This window comes from Ischnura elegans, chromosome 8, assembly GCF_921293095.1.
Source record: "Ischnura elegans chromosome 8, ioIscEleg1.1, whole genome shotgun sequence".
NCBI lineage: Eukaryota > Metazoa > Arthropoda > Insecta > Odonata > Coenagrionidae > Ischnura > Ischnura elegans.
Window position 1 is genome coordinate 18,738,413 of NC_060253.1, and position 23,639 is coordinate 18,762,051.

A 23,639-nucleotide genomic window follows, 5' to 3' on the forward strand; every position below is an offset into this window, starting at 1 on the left:
CTGGACAAGAGGAGAATGGATTACGGAAAAAAACGACGAAGCAAAGCCAGAAGACCAGGTGGAATTGTTAATACCGAGGTAAGCTTTGAGGGAAAATTTTTTTTTAACCATAATGGAGAGGTTTCTTAAAGTTAAGCCTGAAATTATCTATTATGTATGAAATTTATTTGTTTGAAAATTTGATATCACAAGTTTATATTTTTTCTGTGTGAGTCATCCGCTACTAAATCATGGTACTAATATATTAGTATCATGTACTAAATAAGCATACCAATGGATTCACGTTTTCCTAGTTAATTTATATTTAAAAGTAGTCATATGATCTTTTCTCATATTTCTCATTCTTCTTAAGAGAAAGGCTATTCATTTTGTAAAATGAAAGCATTTCCCCAAAATATATGATTTCTCAAAGGACAAGGTCAAATCTGTGCTAGCTGGGACCTCGACATAATTGGTAAATGAAAAAATTTAAAACTTATGTCTGGAATCTAGCAGAGAAGCCAAACTTTCATTTGCATTCAGAATACAGAATTAGTACTAAAATTACAGACCTCACAGAATACTGACTGCCTATATGAATTGAAAAAAAAAATAAAATTGAAAGGCCTTGAGCTCCTATTCAGATCTTACAAAAAGATATATTTTTGCATGACTTTTAAACTTGACTTCTTTTTTTCTCCTTTCAGAAAGTGGCTAATTGTGCAGAGTTGGTTTCCTGAATTCAGGTTTCTTCTTGTGCAATGGGTTACAACGCTTGTTCCGTGCTAACATTTTTTTCTATTTTCCAACTCAAACCATTGTTTGTACTTGTGCCATTTGTTTTAACTAAGTTTCACCTACTGTTTGCTGGCCCTTAATGCTTGTTAGCAATATTCATGGCCACACTTGTTATTTGTGTGTATTATTTTATTTTTCTCTTTGAATAAATGTTTTATTATCTGTATGTTCTGGTTTCCTTATTCATCCGTTTGATCCATATTGATATTAAGTGGATGTGGGTCAGAAAATCAATATGTATAATTCGTGTACGAGGGCCTGCAGATACATATGTATATTACATGTAAGGATATTCAGATATCTAATTTGTAATACGCATGTATACATACATCCTGAGGGACTTTTGAGCCACTTTTACGTGAAATATACAGACGTAATACGATTGTATTCCATTGTATACATATGTATAATTCATGTATGGGTATTCAGATTTCCAATTTGTAATACGCACGAATACATACATCCATAGGGACTTTTGAACCACTTCTACGTGAAATATACCGATGTAATACGATCGTATTCCATCTTATACATATGTATTTGGGCACGTATTTTTTGTGTATTATTGATGTAATACAGATGTAATACAAATGCCGTGTTATCTGGGTTTATGGTATCGAATATTATTTCTTAGCTTGCCCTTTGGTGTGTTATGCGTCTGAAACTCAGTACTCAGTTAAAAATACTTATTTAACTTAGATTTGAAAAGCTGTTTGAATTATTTACGCCCTAAGTTATATACTAGGGTATTTTTGATGAGGCTTCCTGAGTCATTGTATTTTTGGCGTAGTACCGTATATTACGGGGGAAAGCACATACCTTTTAAGGTATTCATGCTTTCGAATTAATTTGAGCTTATGTATCATTTCGCAAGACCAGTGATACTCAATTAATAAGTTGCATGGAAAGCAATGCTGAGACATTCATTGAGTCTCGTCAGAAACTTCTATACTATTAGTGTGTATGAACCGCCGTGAATGGAAATATGCGTTTTTCTCTTACAATCGTGAGTGGTGCAATGAACCGGAATTTAACTGTGTCCGGCTTTTATCAGCTCAAATTATCTTATGCTTATATCTAGTTTTTTATAAAAAAATCATTGAGGTATATAGTTATCTCCTGTATTTACCAGCCAAGTCATTAGATATATTTCTCATTCAGAAATGCCTTAAATTGAAAATGAAATGACTAAGTAATTTACTTGGTATTTTCTCATTTATTAATTTTAGGTGTGTGAGCTGCACTTCACATCGATTGATATCAGAAAAGAATCTGTGGCCTTGCACGAGAAGATGGGGAGATAATTCGTGTTGAATTAAAGGTGCCGAGACTGGAGGAAGGTGCCATTTCTTCAGTTACCAAACTATCATTCAGAAGACAGAAAGACAGTGGTATTAGTGACGTATAGAACTATGGTGGATGTGGATTTTTTTTTAAGTGGATGATGTGACAATAGACATTCGTTGGAGAAACTATTGAAGATAGTATGGCTTCTGTCAATGCACTTAAAAATAATTTTTGTTCAAAGAGAATGACAGTATTTGTTTCAGCAAAGTATTTCATGGTAACAAGAGAGGATTGCAGCTATTATTGTGATTGAATAATGAAAATAAAAAATATATATTTTAATTGTTTTTTTCTTTCCTGCCACTAAAATTCATTATGGTGATGTCCTCATGCATGCTAAGAGCTGAGATGTGATTTAAGAGATATCATATTCTTTATACATATTTTTATGCTGGTGGTTTGGCAGGACTTTCAAATTTTTATTAGATTGATACATCTACTGAAGTGACATTGAAACTTTTGCTCATCCCATACAATATTTCAAATACATATCCGCCTGGGACTGGTACGTTTTAGTAGCTGAGGTTGGACTAGTAGTTGAGGTTTGGATTGATCTATGCTTTTGCTGGCATAGTGGAAGTACAATCCTTTCAGACATATTTAGTTGAAAATATTATTTTTCTCGCGAATTTTACATTGTCAATAGTTCTTTGTGGCAAGTATAGTCTCTCTCTATTATCTCGTAGGTATATGGAGGGTTAATATATATTGTAACCAGACTCCTCTCTCTCTCTCTCGGGTTGGGTTCGTGGGTTGCCTGCCGGTCGTTGGTGAGAAAATTGTGGAATGAAAGAGACTCCTTTTCAATTTGGATATATTAAATTGAACACTGAATACAAGCAACCAGACTTATAAGCCTGAAAAAACGAAAGACAAGAACAAAATCCCGGGATGTGGTTCCCCAGGTGAGGCCGACTCTTCCGTGAAAAAAAGCCTCTTCTCCGTCTGTCCGCGTGCACCTTCCCCGTCCGCCGGCGTGCACCTCCTCCGTCTGACTGCGTGCACCTTCTCCGTCCGCCTTCGTGCACCTCCTCCGTCTGACTGCCCGTTCTCTCCGTCCGCCCTCTCTTGGTTTTCTGAACTGCTCTTAGTTCCGATCCCGGCCGCTGGCGCTAGCAGTACCGGGGCGAACACCGGATTGGTCACATGGCTCCCTCAACAAAAGGGAAATTTCTAGACCAAAATAAATTTACTCTTTTGTTGACCACTGGAATTAAAGAAAAATGCTTTAACATGAGGGTAATAGCAAAAAAAAAATAAACTTCTCGTTTTATTTTTCTTCGACGATGTACGGTTTCAAATTGTAGAAATTAAAAATCCCTATTTTATCCCCTTCTTCATTTGTAAGTTCACTTGCATTCCCACCAACAATGCGCGCAATTCTGTATAGCCCAGTGTATAGGTGAAAGAACTTGTGAAATAGCTTCAACTTCGTGTCAGAGGCTCTTGGGCATCGCAATAAAACGCGATCACCCTCACGAAAACGGTGTGTCCTCCCTCTTTGACCGTTTCTCCTTTTCGAACCGGCGGCCTTCAATTTTCGGAAAGCACACGCGACTAATGCCTCGTGGGTAAAAACATTTGTTTCTGGAATGACTAACAGTTCGCTGAAATCGCGCCGCGGTTGCCTGCCAAAATGCAAGGCAAACGGGGTTGTACCCGTGCTCTCATGAGTTACTTCATTAAACCATTTGTTTATGAACGGGACCACTGCTTGCCAATTCACATGATTATCACTGCAATACGTTCTAAAAACTCTCGACAGCTCCCTCATTATCCGCTCACACGGGTTCGATATCGGGTGGCGTATAGACGAAAAGGCAACATCTACTCCCACGACCTTCAACTCGTCCTTCCATTTGGCACTTGTGAACTGCGTCCCATGGTCGCTAAGAACACACTTAGGCCGACCACACAATGCAAAGTACTTATCTTTAAGGCACCTTAAACAAGAGTTGGTATTGGGCTTATTGATGGGATACACCTGAACATATTTCGAAAAAACATCAACTACCACAAATGCAAATTTATTTCCACGTTCACCATTGGGAACCAACCCCGGTTTTTCTGAAAATAGATTTTCGAACTCCTCGAGGAGTTCATTGAGCGTTCCTTCAACACGGCCGTCCCAGCTAGGCTTCGGATTTTTTGTATTCAACGGCATCCCTTCGTCTTGAATGACGTTGAGCTTTTCCTTAAATGATTCGACAGTTTTTACGGCGCATGCCTCTGCGAACTCGTCAGACGGGATTTTAATGTCTACCCCATTATCCTGGAAATCAATTCCAACGCGAAACTTGGACAAAAAATCTACTCCCAAAATTAAAGGTCGTATCAAGTGATTGATTACTAAACAAACAACTTCGATTTCTCGGTTTTCAACCCGCAATGGGAGTAACACCTGTTTTCGAATCGGCATCGATTTTTTACCGTTCGCGCAAATTATGTGCGACTTACACATGGGAAAGAGAGGAATGTCGTTTCTTTTTGACGAGAGTTCCACCCATAACTCCTCTGATATTGCGGAGATCGAACTACCCGTGTCTAACAAAGCTTCTACGTTCGTTCCATCGCATTCAACTTCCATCGTAGGACATTTAAGCACTTCAGGTTCGCGTTCTCTCTCCCATATTAAATCATCGTAGGGGTCTCCCTCCAGCTGAAAAGATAGCACGGTTGGTAGATCCGCCTTTAAGTCATCGTTTGGCATTGGGGATCTGGGCAATCCAAACGGGTTAAGTTTAAATCTACAGGGTCCCTCACGCCACTACCCCGTGTTGAAATGTCATTCTGCCGAGGAACACACCCAATTTCACCGCGCGGGCGGTTTGGGTCGTCCTCGCGAGCGGTGAAACGGTTGTTTCCCCTCGCACCCTCGCCCATTCGCGTATTATACCAATTGCGGGATGGATTTGAATGAGCCTCGCTCGTTTGAAGTGATCCACGATATGGCTGATGGCCGTCCGACCCACGTGGCCCCTCGCGTTGCATTGCACTTGTGGTATCATAATAGCTTAAGAGATCCCTCATTTTATTAATGGTCAACTCTCCTGCCGTGTATATCAAATTTTGAATTGTGGGGTGGAAATGCCTTGCGACAGAATAAATGATTTCGTCGTCCTCCATCGGCGGTTCACAAAGTTTAGCAGCTCTAACCTGTTCCATAAAATAATCAGACATTCGGCCATGTCGATGTATGTCGAATGATCCAGTTAACAGCTTTAATTTATGCTGAAATTGAGCTTCCCGATTCCAAAATCGTTCCAAAAACCTCGTTTTGAAATCATGAAAATCTTCTAGCGGAGGATATAGCGTATCTACCCAGTCTTTCGCGGCTCCCTCAAGCATATTTGTTGCCAGAATCACACTTTGCCGCGTAGGAATGGAATAAAAACATATGTATTCCTCAACTTTGCGAATAAAACTTACGGGATGCTCAAAATGCCGGGCTCGAAACGTGGGTCTAGAGAGACAGTTCGGTGGAGGCACAAATAAGGGCTGATTCAAATTCCGTCCTATCTCGTTCCTATTCTCTCCCTCTACTACATTCCCACGGTCCGTCTCATTCAATCGCATGCTAATACCGTGCAACCTCTCACTTTGCGAGACCATTTCGGACGTGACTCTATCAGAACTTCTTATCACTTCATCCCTGATACCCCGGATTAATGTGGTCTGATTATTCAATATACTTACGAGTAAATCTTTTAGTTCGCGGTCTACGCCTTGTGCGTGGATGGCCTGTTGCCCGTCCTCGACGCGCGTGCCCGTGACCACGGGGGTAGACACGTGGTCTTCAAGTGACATCTTTTTTAACGCCGTACTGATTTGGTGCGGTGAACTAAAAGTATCATCGTCCGATGATTCCTCCCTTCTTCCCCGATACGTGGCCATTGCCAGCACTGAATAACACTAACGGAACGGCACGACTACGCACGAATCTCAGCCTAATCTAATTTACCCCACCAAAATAAAAAGGATAGGTAAAACAATTACTTCACTCCCAGAGGCCCGTCAGGGAGACTTCACTACAGGTTATGGGTTTGGGCCGTGGAAAAAGGTAGCATTTGGATGGGACATTCAAATCCTATGCTAATTGGTGCCTACACCACCGATGAGCCAAAATTTCGTGCCGTTTTCACAGTAAATTAAAGAAGATTTCACAAAATAAAGATTTAGAAACGTACCGGTTTCGGCCGCGAGTTGGGCGCCAAATGTAACCAGACTCCTCTCTCTCTCTCTCGGGTTGGGTTCGTGGGTTGCCTGCCGGTCGTTGGTGAGAAAATTGTGGAATGAAAGAGACTCCTTTTCAATTTGGATATATTAAATTGAACACTGAATACAAGCAACCAGACTTATAAGCCTGAAAAAACGAAAGACAAGAACAAAATCCCGGGATGTGGTTCCCCAGGTGAGGCCGACTCTTCCGTGAAAAAAAGCCTCTTCTCCGTCTGTCCGCGTGCACCTTCCCCGTCCGCCGGCGTGCACCTCCTCCGTCTGACTGCGTGCACCTTCTCCGTCCGCCTTCGTGCACCTCCTCCGTCTGACTGCCCGTTCTCTCCGTCCGCCCTCTCTTGGTTTTCTGAACTGCTCTTAGTTCCGATCCCGGCCGCTGGCGCTAGCAGTACCGGGGCGAACACCGGATTGGTCACAATATTATCTTATTATATTATGGATTATATTTTGAATATATATTATGGAGGGTTATATTATGTCACATATTTAATCTGTATAAAATCCATATTATTGCAGCAGATATAATACGTATAATATCTAGATATTATATGCGTGGTAGAGGACATTTGCATGGATTTTATACAGATATAATCTGTATACAGTGTATACAATGATACGTATTATATCTAGATATAATCCTTTTTGTGCTACTAGGGAAAAGCCTTCAATAAAAACTTCATAATAATAGGACCTCAGGTCGCAGGCCCTTTAATAGCAAAGTTTTTTTCTCCTTCACTTCGATTATTATGGCCTGTTTTCAATTAATATAGTTGAAAGTATTTTCAAGTAGTATAGTTTCAAATTCAATGATAGCACGCCTAGGAATAAGGAATGTTTGTACGAAAGATGTCGCGTTGCGAACCAGGGCCATATGAAAGTGGGAGGATAAGGGCTCCGGGCCACTCACCAAGCATGAGCCTACCTCAAATATAGAGATAACACTGAAAATCAGAAAAAAAAACAAAAAACATCATGTATGAGGGAATTTGAAGCGAAGCTGGGTTGTTTATTGGTTAACACATAGTCGTCCATAATGATTTTTCCACGATAAATAGGATATATTATAACGGCAGCGTTGGAACTCACAAGTAGATTGTATGACTTGTAGTGTAGCCTACTAACTTATGTATGATTTAATGTATGTTACTGAAATTTATTATTATCTCTAACATGTGGAGGTTTAATTGGTTAGTGTGCGTGACATTTTTTTTACCGTGTGGAGTGCATGAGGGAGTCCAATTGTATGCTGCATGCTGGTGATTGACAACCCCCTGCAAAACACCCTATAGGTAGCTCGCAGGGTACATCTATATCTACATAATACCCCACAAGCCGCCTAAAAGACGTGTGGTAGGGGGTGTTAGGACACCAGCCGTTTACAGCTAAAAAACACAAAATGAAGTGCTCTAACGAAGTTGGGACTAGTGTTTATTAAAGTCCTTTATGGTTCGGGGGAAAAACGAATTCCCAAATCTATTCGCTCGGCAAAATATCTCTCTTAATTTATCGCTTCTATCGGACCTGGAAATATGTATAGTGTGGCTATATTATTATGTTCTCTGTGTCGCTCTTAAAGAAATCCATCCTCAATTGTTCAAGCAATTTAAGCCAATCGCGCAGCCTCCGAGTCTCCAACGGCTCCCAGCCTAATTCTCTTAACATCTGAATAACACTGTCTGTACGCCCGTAGCAGTTTTTGACGAAACGCGCAGCCTTCCTTTGTATTTTATTCAGTTCGCGGATTAAGTCTTTCTGCACCGGATCCCATACGCTCGCTGCATATTCAAGGTGCGGTCGGACGAGAGCGAAATAGCACCTTTCTTTCACTTTCTCATCCGAAAATCTTCCCACAATACGCTTGACGAATCCCAATTTCTTCAGGGCTATGCCGCATACATTCTTTATATGTGCTCCCCACGTGAGGTTCGAGGTTATCGTAACTCCCAGTTATTTCACTTCGTCTGTTGCCTTTATGTTAATACCATCCACTGCATAAACATGGTTAGAGTTAGACGAATTCCGCAAGAAATGTACCGCCATGTATTTGCTTAGATTAAGTTCGAGTCCCCGTTCTTGGCTCCACAAATGAACGTTAAGTCAGATGATAGAATTTCATAGTCAGAGTGATCATTAATTTCGCGATAGATGACAACGTCGTCAGCAAATAAACGTATTTTACTCCTAATGCGGGAGCATAGATCATTAATGTATATAATGAACAACAGGGGGTTGATTACGCTTCCTTGTAGAACACCTGATGTAACTTTTAAAATATCAGAGCTAATTCCGTCAAGAACTACTTTTGGTTTACGATCTCTGAGGAAGTCGCGTATCCAGTTTACAACTGTTTCGTTTAATCCGCATGACTGTAATTTGTATAAAAGTTTGTTGTGAGGTACAGTGTCGAAAGCTTTCTTAAAATCTAGAAATAGTGCGTCAACTTGTCTTTTCGATTCACCAGATTTTATTACGTCGTGAAGAAAGACCGCGAGCTGTATTTCGCATGATTCACATTTTCGGAATCCGTGCTGACAGTCATGGAGGAGGTTACGTCTGACTAAGAAAGTCATGATATTGCTAACGATGATATGCTCAAGTATCTTGCCTATAATCGATGTTAATGAAATCGGACGGTAGTTGCCTGGGTCATGTCTGTTTCCCTTTTTGAATATGGGTGTAACGCTTGCAATTTTCCAGTCTGGCGGTAACTTCCCTTCGGAGAGTGACTTCTTGAATATGATCTCTAAATAAGGTGCGATCTGTGGAGCTAACCCCTTGAGGACACGCGCGGGTATTCCCTCCGGACCCGGAGATTTACTATTCTTAATCGATTGTAGTTGTTTAGTTATCCCATCACGTTGTATAGATATTTCTTCCATCGATTCGTCAGTATATTGGGTGTCTAAATTGAAATAAGTATCGTCACTAGTGTATACACTTTCGAAGTGGTAATTTAAAGTGTTAGCTTTATCAATATTTTCGGTGACAAGATTACCATCTTTATCAAATAACGAATCTATGGTTGAATGGTTTCCCTGAAGCTCTCTCGCGTACGACCAAAAGGAATTCGGAATTTCTTCGAGTAATTCACCGAGTACTTTTTTCTTAAACTTTCGCATTGATTTCTTGGTTAATGAGGGTTGTGCAGCGTAAATTTCTTTAGCTTCAAGTTCCTTTGATTTATTACGTGACGTAACGGACTTTCTGTACAAGTTGTATAGTTTTCTCTGTTTCCTAAGTTCCCTTCTGACATCGTTGTTGTACCAGCGAGGTTCCTTATTATCACATTTCAGTTTCTTCGGAATATGTTCGTTGATTCCCTGGCGCAGAATTTCTAAGAAATGTGTCCATGTTACATTTGTGCTTTGATCCTTTGATGTAACTTCGAATATTTTGTAGGAGTCATTAAGCATCTCGCCAAATTTAGTGAAGTTACATTTATCAAATAAGTAAATATTGCGTTTTGGTTTTAAGGCTGACACTACATCAATTTTTAACGTTGCAAGGATTGCTCTGTGATCGCTTATACCGTCAATAATATCGACTTGTTTTATCAACTCAGGATGGCTTACTGCTAAAAGGTCTAATATCATTTTTCCTCTCGTACGCTTATCAACTAATTGTGCGACAGAGTAATTTGCAAGAATAATGAGTAATACCGCGCTGATTTCTCTATTCCTTTAATTCGGTTTTACAGCGTAAGTATCCCAGTTTATGGATGGAAGATTAAAATCTCCCCCGATTACTATTACACTTTTACTGTCTCTCTGAGTAAATGCAGATATTTGATTTTCTAGAACGTACATAATATGGACTTCGGAGTTCGGCGGTCTATAAAAAGAGCAAACATCAATACTCCTTTTGTTTCGTTGTTTAATTGTACACCATACGCTTTCTACTTCGTTGTCAATTATTTCGTGGGCGGCGCTGTGTAAATGTGATTTAATGGCTATAAAAACTCCACCACCAGTTCTATTGCGAAGATCGCATCTGTAAATTTTATATTCTGGAGGAAAAACTTCGCTGTCGCTTATATCTTCCGTAAGCCACCTCTGTCCCCACGACCACGTCTGCGTCATGAAATATATATGCTCCATTTCGGCGCGCTTGTTTTTTTTTACGCTACGGCAATCAACTATATATGCACAAAGAGTGAGAATATTATATTAATTATTTTTGATGCGATTAGATCAATCCATTCCTGTTTAATTCTCTACAAAAACGATATCACGATTCATGAAAACACTTACGATGTAAAAAAATTGTGTATTTAAAATTTGATAAACCAAGTCAGTTATTGCAAATTGCCAGAAAAATGATGCAGTAGACCACTGAATCAAATGGAAAAACAATATGAAATGATTTAAATAGTACAATCTTCGAAGTACTAAAACTCAGATTTACTTCCAACCATTAAGACGATGAATGTTCGTCTTTCCGCTGTGATTTTCCATATGGCTTCACGGATTTCGACCACAGGTAGTGAGTATATGCATTTCATGCTCCCAAAACCCGCAGTGCTACTTTTGGTTGGGCCTGGCGCTTCCTTTGCATTGTTTACTCATTAGCATTAGTTACGTCACATCATACAACTTCTGCGATTGGACATCCTGATGGGTAGTCACACCTCTTCACATGTCAAAGGGAAAACGTAACTCAAACGATTCGACACATAGTTCTCAATCCTCTCAGTGCAAACCTTTCTCCTGGGGAATGCGTTCACTCAACGCTTTAGGCCTAAGTACGTACGGTTACACATAATGTTGTGGAGTGGGGTATAATCTGATCCCGTGCGTGGTATACAGTTTTCTCCATTTTTTGCTGTTTCATTTATTTACCAGTATCATACTTGCTTCGTTCCTTTACCTAAAAATCCTTCAATATGACCTTAAATAGCTTGCTTTCCTATTTTCCTATTACTTTTTTATTGCCTTAATTGAAAGATTGTTACTCCTGGAGTTCATATTTCATACTTCTAGATTTTTAAATGACGATATCTATTTTTCCCGATTAAATGAAAAGTGAAAATTTTACAAGCATGCGAAAACATGATGGTTAAGTATGAATGCTGGGAAAAGCCCATGTGAGCTCTGGCTGCTGCTGTGTGAGGCCACCTGGATGCAAGGCTATGAGCACGGCTACGATGCAGGCATCTTGCTGCCCAGCATAGTGGTAGCGCAGAGTACCCTGTTAGCAGGTAGTGCTCGGCTTGAATAAGGATTATTTTTGCCTTATCAAATGAAGGAAACTTTCCGACCATAGGCACTTTTAATAGGTGATTATTAAGAAATGATTCCCTGAGCTCTGTGCCTCATGCATGCATTGGTAATCTCAGACGATGTAAAACTCCTGACTACTCGTTTAGAATCTAGGTGATGTGATGTCACATGGAGTGGCATCGCATGGCCTTTTTTCAAATGGGGTTAAAATTGACAATTAACATTCATCTAAACTAGGATTTGTAAAATCAAATAACTAGTATATTATGAATACACTTATGGTGGGTAATGAATCGCAATTAAGCCTTTCGTTTTCTTTGATGAAGGAAACTATCCTATTCTAATTTCCAAATTTCCCAATTATCTGGGTACTATCCTTCCCGAGCAATGCCAGGTGGCCTGCTAGTAAACTAATTAGTTACTAATTAATCAATTAATATAAGGGACGTTAGCCAAAATTTATATGTATTCAAGTTGGTATCAACATCAAATTCATTTCCTATGCAAACTATTCACCCTGAAGGTGGAAAAAGTAGAGCCATAGCTGGCTTTCTAAAACAGAATTTCCTCTGATATTAAATACAATTTATTGGGTACAGAAGAAAATCATTGAAATAACTAGCCTGCAGAGGATGAGCTATACAATTTGACTATTTATTTCAAGAACAGAATGGTATGTACAATAGAAAAAATATATAAAGTATGAAGACTAAATCATAAAGAAAATGAAAATTGTAGGACTTTCAAAGCTAACCTTTTGGCTTCTTAATATTCACTCCTTGAATGACATTTGTTGAACTATTTTTATTGAACCCATATTTTATGTTTAAATTTAACCGATCACATAATTTTTATGAAGAGAAGATAATTCGCTCTAAAATGGAATTTTTTAAAAATATTTTAAATAATAAACACTATATGTACAGTAATAAAATTTATTGTTTTGTTAAAGCTATGCAATTAGGTCAAGACCATAAACTTTTATATGGTCCCCGAACAGTGGGTGAATGTGAGGAATTGGTGGCCAAAGAGAAATTTGCATTCCGCCCCCATATATCTCTAGGCAACCCATCAAAAAGGAATGCTAGATTTAAAAAAAAACTTTGAAAAGTAGGAATGGCTTAAACCAGTATGAAACTTGAGCCTAGTAAGCAAGGTGTATGACTAGAGAGCTAAAATACCAAACACTGTCGGTGAGTTCTGATATATGTGCAACAGAGTTCATTTTTTTGATCTTGAAAAAAAATTGATTTTTATCAACCCTGATTGGTGTTTGTAGTGGTATCGAGGGAAAGACAAATGGTATCAGAATCAATAGTAACAATTTCTGGGAATTCTTCTTTCCTGAATAAAAAGTTAATAACTTCAGAGTTTTCTCTTTCATGAATTCTCCCCCGGGGAAAAATCTCAAAACACATTACAATTCAGGATCATTTGCTGGATCAAGGAGACTGTTTCTTCAGCATTAGAAAATTTTATATAATTTTTTTCAATTCATAATACTGAGTCTCTAACGAATCAAAACTCCCACACTACCATAGCTCCTTCCACGACTAGGATGTCCTTGGAGGAAAATGCTGGTGGTAAAACCAGTGACGGAAATCACTCAAAAGAGGCATGTTCTATTTCTTGCTCCTGATCTTCATGGGCCGTTGTTGCACATTCCGCTAAAGTCTGGAAAGAGAGAGAAAAAATTTACATTTTGCTTCCTTTGCTGATTACAAAAGTCATAATATAGCTATAGAGTCAACAATAATACAGTCAACCAATACAGTCATAGTCAAAAGAATCATAATAAAGTCACATAATGAGGAATGACTTGCATAGAAATGAATTTGATGTATGATACCATCTCGAATAAAATTTTGGCTACATACGATGAAAAATAAAATTTCAAGGAATAAATGGCTTGTCAAACAGAACTACCTTCAAAAATTGAAATATCTATTCACACGATATGTAGTGATTTTACTATGCTAACAGATTTAAATTCCTCACAAAAACAATTTTTTCACCATGGCTCAAATATGAAACCCAAGAAGAGTTGCAATCACTTTTAAAATGCCAAACTCTATTCTTTTAGACTCTGCCTTTGACTGGCGTGGATTTTTCAAAATCTTTTTCTTTGTTATTAGATGCAAGTTACCAACCTTTCTCTTCAGTGACTTCAATTCTTGCTTCTTTTTTCTTTCAAAGAATCCAGCCTGAAAAAAATCACAATAAATTTACTCTTTTTCAATGATTAAATATGGCTTACTATTGACATATTTGAAAAGGAATACTCCTAAGTATGTACCACATTTACAAATTTGACAAATACAGGCATCCCCCGAGTTACGTATGTCTCGACTTACGTAAATCCGTACTTACGTAAGCGATAACCGTATTTCAAATGATTACGTTAATTTTCGAATGCGAGCGCGAAGAAGTATATATTTGCTTGTACAACCTATGGTAGAAAAAATATCGAATAGTTATAGAGTTTTTTACGTGCTAAAAATAACAAAGTGACCCGTTTCTGTCATTCCTCGAAGGAAATTTCATTAATTTCTGTAGAAAAATCGCTTATAAATCCCAAGTCAATGATCAACGTGAAAATTTGCAGTTCTAGCGATGGATGTGGTGGCGTATGTGGTTGCGCTCATTCCTGTACGATACAACTTGTTATGCAGCAATCTCTGAAGCGCCAACGCAAAGGTTCGACTTACGTAAATTTCGACTTACGCATAGTCTGCCGGAACGCATCTCTTACGTAACTCGGGGGATGCCTGTATCCTCCAACCAGACTTAAACCCATATTACACCCTCATGCAACCACAAATCAAATTTATAAGGTCAATATCAGCTCACTCCATTCCCAAAGTTATTTAGATAATCTTTCCAAGCATTTTCACTCAATATTTATGCTAAAAAATTAGTAGCATTGATAAGAATGTACAGAATTTATATCTGAATCATTTTGTCATGCTTTTTACCGAACTAATGTGCATGCATGCTATTTAAAGAGTAAAATGAGGTAATAACTCACCTTGTGCATGGCCATTGCTACAAAAGCAAAGAGCATGATACCTCCTCCAATAGCTAATGCCAAAACCCAGGATTCGACCGGCTTTTTAGGAATATCTCCGATAAAACGTGTGGATGCCCATGATATATCTGGCCTGGAGAATGAAATTAAAGAGTTTCACCTAGATACAATAGCAATTGCCACTATTCAAATGTGGGCTTAGCATGTCTTTCATACATTACGCTGACAATCTATTAAATATGGCAATTTTTTAACAATAGTATATGTAACCCAAGAAAGCCAAATGTTTCATCTCCTCAACGGCCATAAATTTGAAATCAACAAATACGGCAACTTCTAAGGGGATTTCATTTTAATCACTTATTCCATCAATCACTCACTCTAGACTATTTAGAGTGATTAAGACTTAAAGTATTCATCAACATAAGTATGACAAATCTGGGCATGTTTTGTTCCCAAATTCGTGTTCAATATGGCACCCATAAGAGTACTCCAGTTTAATACTCGATCTAAAATTTTGCATAAGCTATGTTTTATAGGCAGACTGAGAGGCATTGCACACCAACAAGGAGCCGTAGAAAGTAATGGAACCCCCTCTCAAAAACAACAACCTTCATGGGCCCCTGTCCTTTCCCTGCCCTTTGTCTTGCATTTAAAACTGTTTTGGGGGGTCTGAAGGCTTCTCTCCCAAGACTCTGTGGTCGCAAGCAGGGGAGGTCTGAGGGGAATAGGGGCCCTCGGCTGGGGCTCATGAAGGGATCCATCTTACAGGGAGATTTAGGGGCTTTCCTAACTAGGGAATCTGGGGTCTATCCCGGAAAAATTTTAGAAATTGGCATGCCCAGATATAGATTTTGATGCTATTCTGGCTGTTAAAAACCAGGTAAAAGTTAATAAAAAAAGCAATTGGCAAAAAATACTACGAATCGATATAATTTCACAGCTTATAAAATTTAATTATGTATTGAATTTAATTATGTAGTGAATTTTCTCTTTGACACTGGACTGAAATCTAAAAAAAATGTACTTCTAAAATAACCTTCCCTGATAACCCTTTCAGAAAAGCATCAGGTTCTCTTTCATCTTCTAACAACTTTAATTTATTTATTTTCATATATTCAATTTTAACACTGAGTATGTAGTAAATAATGCAACTGATGAAAATTTAGAATTTTCTAATTGCAAAAGATATTTGGTCCAAGTAATCTGAGTCTATTTTTATTCCAAATTTCATGTACACTTCGCGATAGATGCGAGCGTTGTTGGGGCCCCCTCGTGGCCCTTGACAATTGCCGACCAGCAGACCTAGCCAGACCGCCCCTGGTAAGAAGCCAAAGGCTACATGCACTGGTCTACCATGCTCACCCTTCCCCTAAAAGGCCACCGATATTCAACTGGGCAATCACTACATTTCAAAAGCCTCCAACTTTGATTTCTCCCTTGCTGCCACTGCCCATGCCTCACTTCCATACAGAAGCATACTCCAAATGTAAGTTCTGTCAAATTGTTTCCTTAATTCTATGATAAAATTCCCAATGAAAGTAGATCTTCCTATAAAAAGAATACTCTGATATACTTTGCATTCATTCAGGAATAGCAGTTTAAAGTTGTATTTCATATCTTGCGCTGAAACAAATGATTGCAATCATTCTCATTTCGTGATGTAAGCAATCCTTGTCTGCACTCACTGTTATCTGTGTTGACATTAGTTTGTACATAAGTTAAAGTATTGAGTGCTTTCAAAATTAAAGTAGTATTCTGCAATCACGTTACTACATGCAATTTGGAAAGCTCTGATAGCCTACAACACCAAATTAAGATAATTAAGATGAGCCTGAAGGAAAACTTTCTCCTGGAGATTGAGCAGACAGACCAAGACCTAAAGATATTGGGTGAATTTCATTAAACAAAGAAGTTGTTTTGAAAGAAATTTTCATGTTTCAAGCATCTGCATTTGCAATAGGTGGTGGGCTAAGTGATCCTTTGTTCTATGACTGGTGAAAACTAGTATGAAAAAATAACATCATCAAAGTCGTAGGCAGAACAGAAAAGTAACATAAAATATGAAAAAGGCAGACAAAGAAAAAATAAGGTGAGCATAAATTTCTGGTTAAAAAAAACTTTTTATAGAGAAAGTCTAAAGGCCATTGTAGAATGTCATTTCATTGAAAAAAATTATTTTTCTGTCCATTGTGTATGACAGCTTACATTTAGTCTCTCCCATATCAATGTACAGCTTTTTAAAAGTTGCTTTACTGACTGCGATTACATTGCATTGCGTTATAAAAGAATGTACTCCATCATGCAAAAGTTACTTATATCTTACCTCCCATGTATAGGTTGTATCAAAGTCTTTGGCTCAACAACCTCAATGAAACCTTGGGATTCCAGTAAAATGATGTCACGGAGTCCCATTATCTTTTCTGAAAGAGAAATTCACCATTACTCATGATAACTATATTTATCATTTATTTCACCACTTCCCCAACAACACACATTTGGATATACATATGTATATATATTGTATTTTCATGGGTCACATACATATATATTTTTGTTATGTATTACATCTGTAGTACATATGTATTATTGAATGTATTTCCTTTGTATTCATACATATGTAAAAGTGGCACTTGTTACACGATAAATACATTTGTATTTTTTGTGTATTTTGAAATTTGGATACTTATGTAAATGTGGTCAAAAATACACAAAAATACAAATGTATTTATCGTGTAACACGTACCACTTTTACATATGTATGAATACAGAGGAAATACATATGTAAATGTGGCCAAAAATACACAAAATATACATTATGTATATTTCCTGTAATACTTGGGAGGTAGATTTTCGTGGCGTCTTGCGAAACGTTCATAAACATTTTTTCCAGAAATAATATGTTCACAGCAAACGCCAGATTTCCCTATTTTAATGATCATTCATCCATTCGAATTTATACCCAGAAAGCTTAAAAATAAATCATATACTAGTCGATGTGAGCAAGGGTAGTAAATATGGCGGCTATTTATGTTAATTTGTAAATGCACGCGAAATACAGACGTATTACATATGTAAAATTCAGTTTCTATCCGCGAAATATACACATGGAAAAATGGTTCACAATACATGAAAAATACAAAACATAGTACTTGCACAGATCAAAAGTAAAAGCGAAGTTTGATTTTTTAAACAATATTTTAATGTAACTGTTTAGACAAAAAATTAAATTCTCAATTCCGCGGCTCACTGTCGCTAGGGAAGTGAGTGGGAGTGATACAGTTATAATCTCGTTGACAGTAAACCTCGGCCTCGGCATTTCGTTCGAGACTACGAGAACGTGCTGTAGGAGGAACTCCGGCATCTACGCTAATAAACAAAAGGAAATCCGTTATTAACTAGCTACTGATGTATAGTTAATTTTATATTTGTTTGTATTATTATACTAATTGGAAGAATTGACATAGTGTTTTAATCCTCGATAACCGGTGCGTGTGGATGGTGTGCTCAACCCGAAGCTATGTTTTGCTGGAAATGTGCTTCAATCCCACACGTTATTGCGATTCGTGCAAGCCAGCTCCAGCAGTTTCCTGTCACTGGATTATTAAGGTAAGGTATGATTTATCTTTTATTGTATTGTACGCCTACATAGACTACATTAATTATGTTATTTGAGTATATTTGGATACAACTATTGGCGCAATGTGTTGACCACATTGCGCCAATAGAGGTAATTATATTGTTTATGTTTGGCTATTGTTTTCCTTTTTTGTTGAGTTATGTATCGAGGAGACTGGTCTCCATTGAAGTTATATGGTAAAACATAGTAATGTCAATCTTGTACGTATAAATTAATAGATTATGCGTCGTATAGTAATTCCGTGCTTCGCGGCTGAAGTTAAATTTCTTCTTCTCTTAATTAAGAGCAGAAAAAATTGTTTAAGGAATGTTTTCGTTCACGTGTAAGTTGTTTTATCGCTGTTTATTACCACAACCTACTGTATTGTAGTTCTTGCATTCCTAGTTATCCTATGCTTTAGTCGTAACATCTTTGACCGTAGACTTATCAACGTAGCCTTGTCACTAATAGATTCCTAGAGGTTCCGAGCGGTTTTGCCCTCTACTTCTAATTATTTAACGAACAAGAAGTATTGGTCGTGTAATATCGGTTCCCTTAAAGCAAAATGTAATATTTCTTTCATCTTGAAATGCAGTCAATCAAGGTGCATTTCGTCATTATTATTAACACAAGATAAATACGTAATTTTCATGCGAAAGTTTGTCATTATATGTAAGAAAAAGGTGCGTACGGGCCAAATTAATTACTTATAATTTTCTTTTCGTGCTCTTTCGCGCATACCCAGCAGGCGACGATGTAAATAGCTTGGCCTGGACAAGAGGAGAATGGATTACGGAAAAGACGACGAAGCAAAGCCAGAAGACCAGGTGGAATTGTTAATACCGAGGTAAGCTTTGAGGGAAATTTTTTTTTTACCATAATGGAGAGGTTTCTTAAAGTTAAGCCTGAAATTATCGGTTATGTATGAAATTTATTTGTTTGAAAATTTGATATCACAAGTTTATATTTTTTCTGTGTGAGTCATCCGCTACTAAATCATGGTAGTAATATATTAGTATCATGTAATAAATAAGCATACCAATGGATTCACGTTTTCCTAGTTAATTTATATTTAAAAGTAGTCATATGATCTTTTCTCATATTTCTCATTCTTCTTAAGAGAAAGGCTATTAATTTTGTAAAATGAAAGCATATCCCCAAAATATATGACTTCTCAAAGGACAAGGTCAAATCTGTGCTAGTTGGGACCTCGACATAATTGGTAAATGAAGAAATTTAAAACTTATGTCTGGAATCTATCAGAGAAGCCAAACTTTCATTTGCATTCAGAATACAGAATTAGTACTAAAATTACAGACTTCACAGAATACTGACTGCCTATATGAATTGATAAAAATAAAATTGAAAGGCCTTGAGCTCCTATTCAGATCTTACAAAAAGATATATTTTTGCATGACTTTTAAACTTGACTTCTTCTTTTCTCCTTTCAGAAAGTGGCTAATTGTGCAGAGTTGGTTTCCTGAATTCAGGTTTCTTCTTGTGCAATGGGTTACAACGCTTGTTCCGTGCTAACATTTTTTTCTATTTTCCAACTCAAACCATTGTTTGTACTTGATTTATCTTTGTGCCATTTTTTTTTAACTAAGTTTCACCTACTGTTTGCTGGCCCTTAATTCTTGTTAGCTATATTCATGGCCACACTTGTTATTTGTGTGTATTATTTTATTTTTCTCTTTGAATAAATGTTTTATTATCTGTACGTTCTGGTTTCCTTATATTTATTCATCCGTTTGATCGATATTGATATTAAGTGGATGTGGGTCAGAAAATCAATATGTATAATTCGTGTACGAGGGCCTGCAGATACATATGTATATTACATGTAAGGATATTCAGATTTCCAATTTGTAATACGCATGTATACATACATCCTGAGGGACTTTTGAGCCACTTTTACGTGAAATATACAGACGTAATACGATTGTATTCCATTGTATACATATGTATAATTCATGTATGGGTATTCAGATTTCCAATTTGTAATACGCACGAATACATACATCCATAGGGACTTTTGAACCACTTCTACGTGAAATATACCGATGTAATACGATCGTATTCCATCTTATACATATGTATTTGGTCACGTTTTTTGTGTGTATTATTGATGTAATACAAATTCCGTGTTATCTGGGTTACCCTCTAAATTAATACAATTCAGGCACACTTCCTTGAAAATAATAGTAGAATGCATTTGCAACAATGCCCCTGACTCTTATGATACCGTTCAGTGCCTTTGAAGGCAATGTTACCATGAATTATTCCATTTTGCTTTTTTCTATGATGTATCTTGTTCTACAAGTGGGAAGGCCCATCGAGACAAGGCTCAAAAAACATGAGCGCTTTGCTCAGCTGATGGAGTGCGACTTTTAAAGCAGCAAAAATCAGGTTATATTCATTTTTAGTTTGCTTGATGATATGCAACAACAATCTCTGATGGTAATTTACGAAATACCTTCAAAGTTAAAACGAAACTTGAAGCTTTTACGTGGTGGAAGGGCTCCATATTAATAATAAAAAACACTTTGTTACTTTCACAAAATTCACAGAGTTTCTATTTTATTACCAGTTTCGGCTATTACACCATTTTCAAATACATCTGTACTGTATTTGAAAATGGTGTAATAGCCAAAACCGGTAATAAAATAGAAACTCTGTGAATTTTGTGGAAGTAACAAATTGTTTTTCATTATTAATACCTTCAAAGGACATCTAGTGGTTATCATTAGCAGCCAGTGTTAACGTTAATGATTCTGGTAGTGTAGATACTATTGAAAATTCAATCCATACTTATTTTTCAACTTAGCGATGACTGCTAGATGCCTCCTCTATTGGAGGTACATAGGTCATAAATTGTCAATTGAGATCATTGTCCTTCATCATCAAGTAAACTTGATTAATGTTGTAATTATTAACTAATTTCTTCCTTCTTAGTTAATCACACCGACAGCAGAGCTTATAAAAGGAGCTCGAACGTCTTTCTTTTCACTTACTTTACTTATAACGCACAAAACAAGGCATAGCTACATGTGGCAAAAACATAGCAACAAACAAAGACAACAATGGTAAACCAAACAGACTACTCGCAGAATTAATATGGACCATATATATGAAACATAAACAATAAAATCACACACTCCAACAATTAAAGGTGCTTTTTTACAAATGAATGAAACCTAATTTACCCTCTCGTTTAATTTGCAATGGTCACTTCAGACTAACATCAGCAGCCTTGATAATGAGTGACTTGTCGAAGATCATGGCATTGAGTGCTTTTAATGTTCTCACCCAATGGCCAGCCCGAGAAGTGTTCATTAATGACTGATACTTTCAAGATAAAAGTGACATCAGTTTTTTAATTAAGTCATATTAGATGCTCTGTTGTGCTATACTATCAATATAATTTTCACTTGATGATGCTTAAAAGAATGCAAGAGAATAAAATGGAGGTCGGTAGAGTGAACAACCAGCTCACAGATTTTTGGCCTAAACCAAGGAAAAATAGTAGACTGACGAAAATATACAAGTTAACGCTATTTGATTTGGTTCATAATAAAATTTTCATTAGGCTAGTTGAGTATATAATGCATAGGGAAATTTGGGTAATGGTACAGATTTTATAAATCTGAAGACCCTTTCACCATACTGAAATAAAAACAGTTTATTTCACAACATTTAGTAAACTGCAGTCAACCAATTTCAGCCATATGTGGTACCCTACCATCAAAAGGAGGAATTAACAAATTATTTTAATAATTATTCCTTTGGAGGTAAAATGTAAATTGCCATATGAGATCATTGTACTGTGGCATCAAGTGAATTTGGAATCAGGTTAACTTGACCATTGGTGCTTTCAAAAATAAATGGCAATCAGCAGCGGTCAACCACAGCCTTCTTCAAAACCAGAAAGTCCACTTGGAGAGACTTGGGATTTAGGCCGTTTTCCAATTTGCAATTATTCACCCTTTGCGCACTTTTCAATCGTCAACTTACAGATGTGACGACAGCAAGGGTGGATCCAATCGGCGAGGGCGCAAGGGAACGAAGGGTAAGTGAACAAGGGATCACGGATGCTCCCTCCTTAACTTACCCTCGTAGTAAGTGGACGTGAAAATGGCGGCAATGGAAAACTGAGAAATCTTGAACTGGAGTTTTAAGTAATTTTGTGTTTAAGAGAGTGTCCAATGGGTTTCAGAAAAGTCAAAATACTAAACAGTCTAAATTACAAACGTAAACAAACTGAGAAGCAGGGTTAAATTGATTCTTAAATCAACTATCTGATGTCCTAACACTGCCTTGCGCTTCACATTTCGTTACTGTCAATAGTTCACATTGTTTCTGTTCACACTTTATGGCACCAGTAGAGCATTGGTGAGGGAGCAGGGTGCAAGAGAGACAGGGAACAAGGGAATGAGTGCATACTACGTGGATTGGAAAACGGCCTTAAGTTTATAAATTGTTTGAAATTATAACTGTATCTAGCTCAAGAAATTTTCTGCCGGGAAATTATGTACAGCAGTCTCCCGATTATCCGGCTGCGGTACATCCGTGTTGCGGATTATCCGTGCATGATTTTCACTTTGGCTCATTTTCCGTGATCTTTACAAAAAATAAAATGGACGCAAAATTGCCGGAACTACTGCATTAATGCTAGGATACACCGCACTTATTACTTCCGTTAGAATCCCCAACGTAAAACGGAAGCGATTGCGCACTAGCTGCATTCACGGGAGCCCCATGTTCCTCTTTTCCAAGCCTCGCAGTGCGCGACCGCGCTCCGTGATGACGGATGCACGTCCCACAGCAGTTGCAACCCGGGCAACTTGTGCGAGACGCAAATGCATGGCGTGGTGCCTGACAGTGTAGTTTCCGATATCGATCAGTGGTTTTGAAGCACTCGTGCAAACCACTTTTCTGCATCCGTGATCACACAGCCACAGATGTGTGGTTTTCGAAACCGGGCCTTACATGGTGCATTAATAATACGAGTACAACCATGTTATTACCACTAAAAAGATTGCAAACTGGCAAAGAAAGCTCTCATTGAGTCCAGGAAGCACTCTAAAATAACAGAATAACTGCATACATAATAATACGTTGTTTGTTTTAGGTAAATTATGAATATTGCAAGACATTCAATTGTCAGTTTGGGTTAATCCGTGTTTTCCGATTATTCGTGCCATCTCTCCCCATCATTAGCCATTGGGATAATCAGGAGTCTACCGTATAACTGTGTCTAGCTCAAGAAATTTTCTGCCAGCAAATTATGTATATTGATGTCAGGAAGACTTAACCCATTCTTATCATTGTTTAAAAAAGTAGTTTCATTATCTCTTTTGCTTCTCTCAAGTAACGGACAATTGGCATAATCTATTATGGGAGAAAGAAACAG

At 37.6% G+C, this 23,639-nt stretch overlaps 1 protein-coding gene across 1 annotated transcript in view; it reads right to left on the reverse strand.

The window, feature by feature from the left end:
- Window positions 1-12,212: 12,212 nt before the first annotated feature.
- Window positions 12,213-23,639, reverse strand: part of LOC124163787 (integrin alpha-PS5-like) — a 66,207-nt gene continuing 54,780 nt past the window's right edge. Inside the window, exons 18-21 of the mRNA XM_046540872.1 lie at window positions 16,934-17,030; window positions 14,608-14,740; window positions 13,730-13,783; window positions 12,213-13,253 (exon numbers count right to left, since the gene is read on the reverse strand). Coding sequence (XP_046396828.1) covers window positions 13,182-13,253; window positions 13,730-13,783; window positions 14,608-14,740; window positions 16,934-17,030 — 356 coding nt within the window. The 3' untranslated portion in view covers window positions 12,213-13,181. The remainder of the gene's footprint in view (window positions 13,254-13,729; window positions 13,784-14,607; window positions 14,741-16,933; window positions 17,031-23,639) is intronic.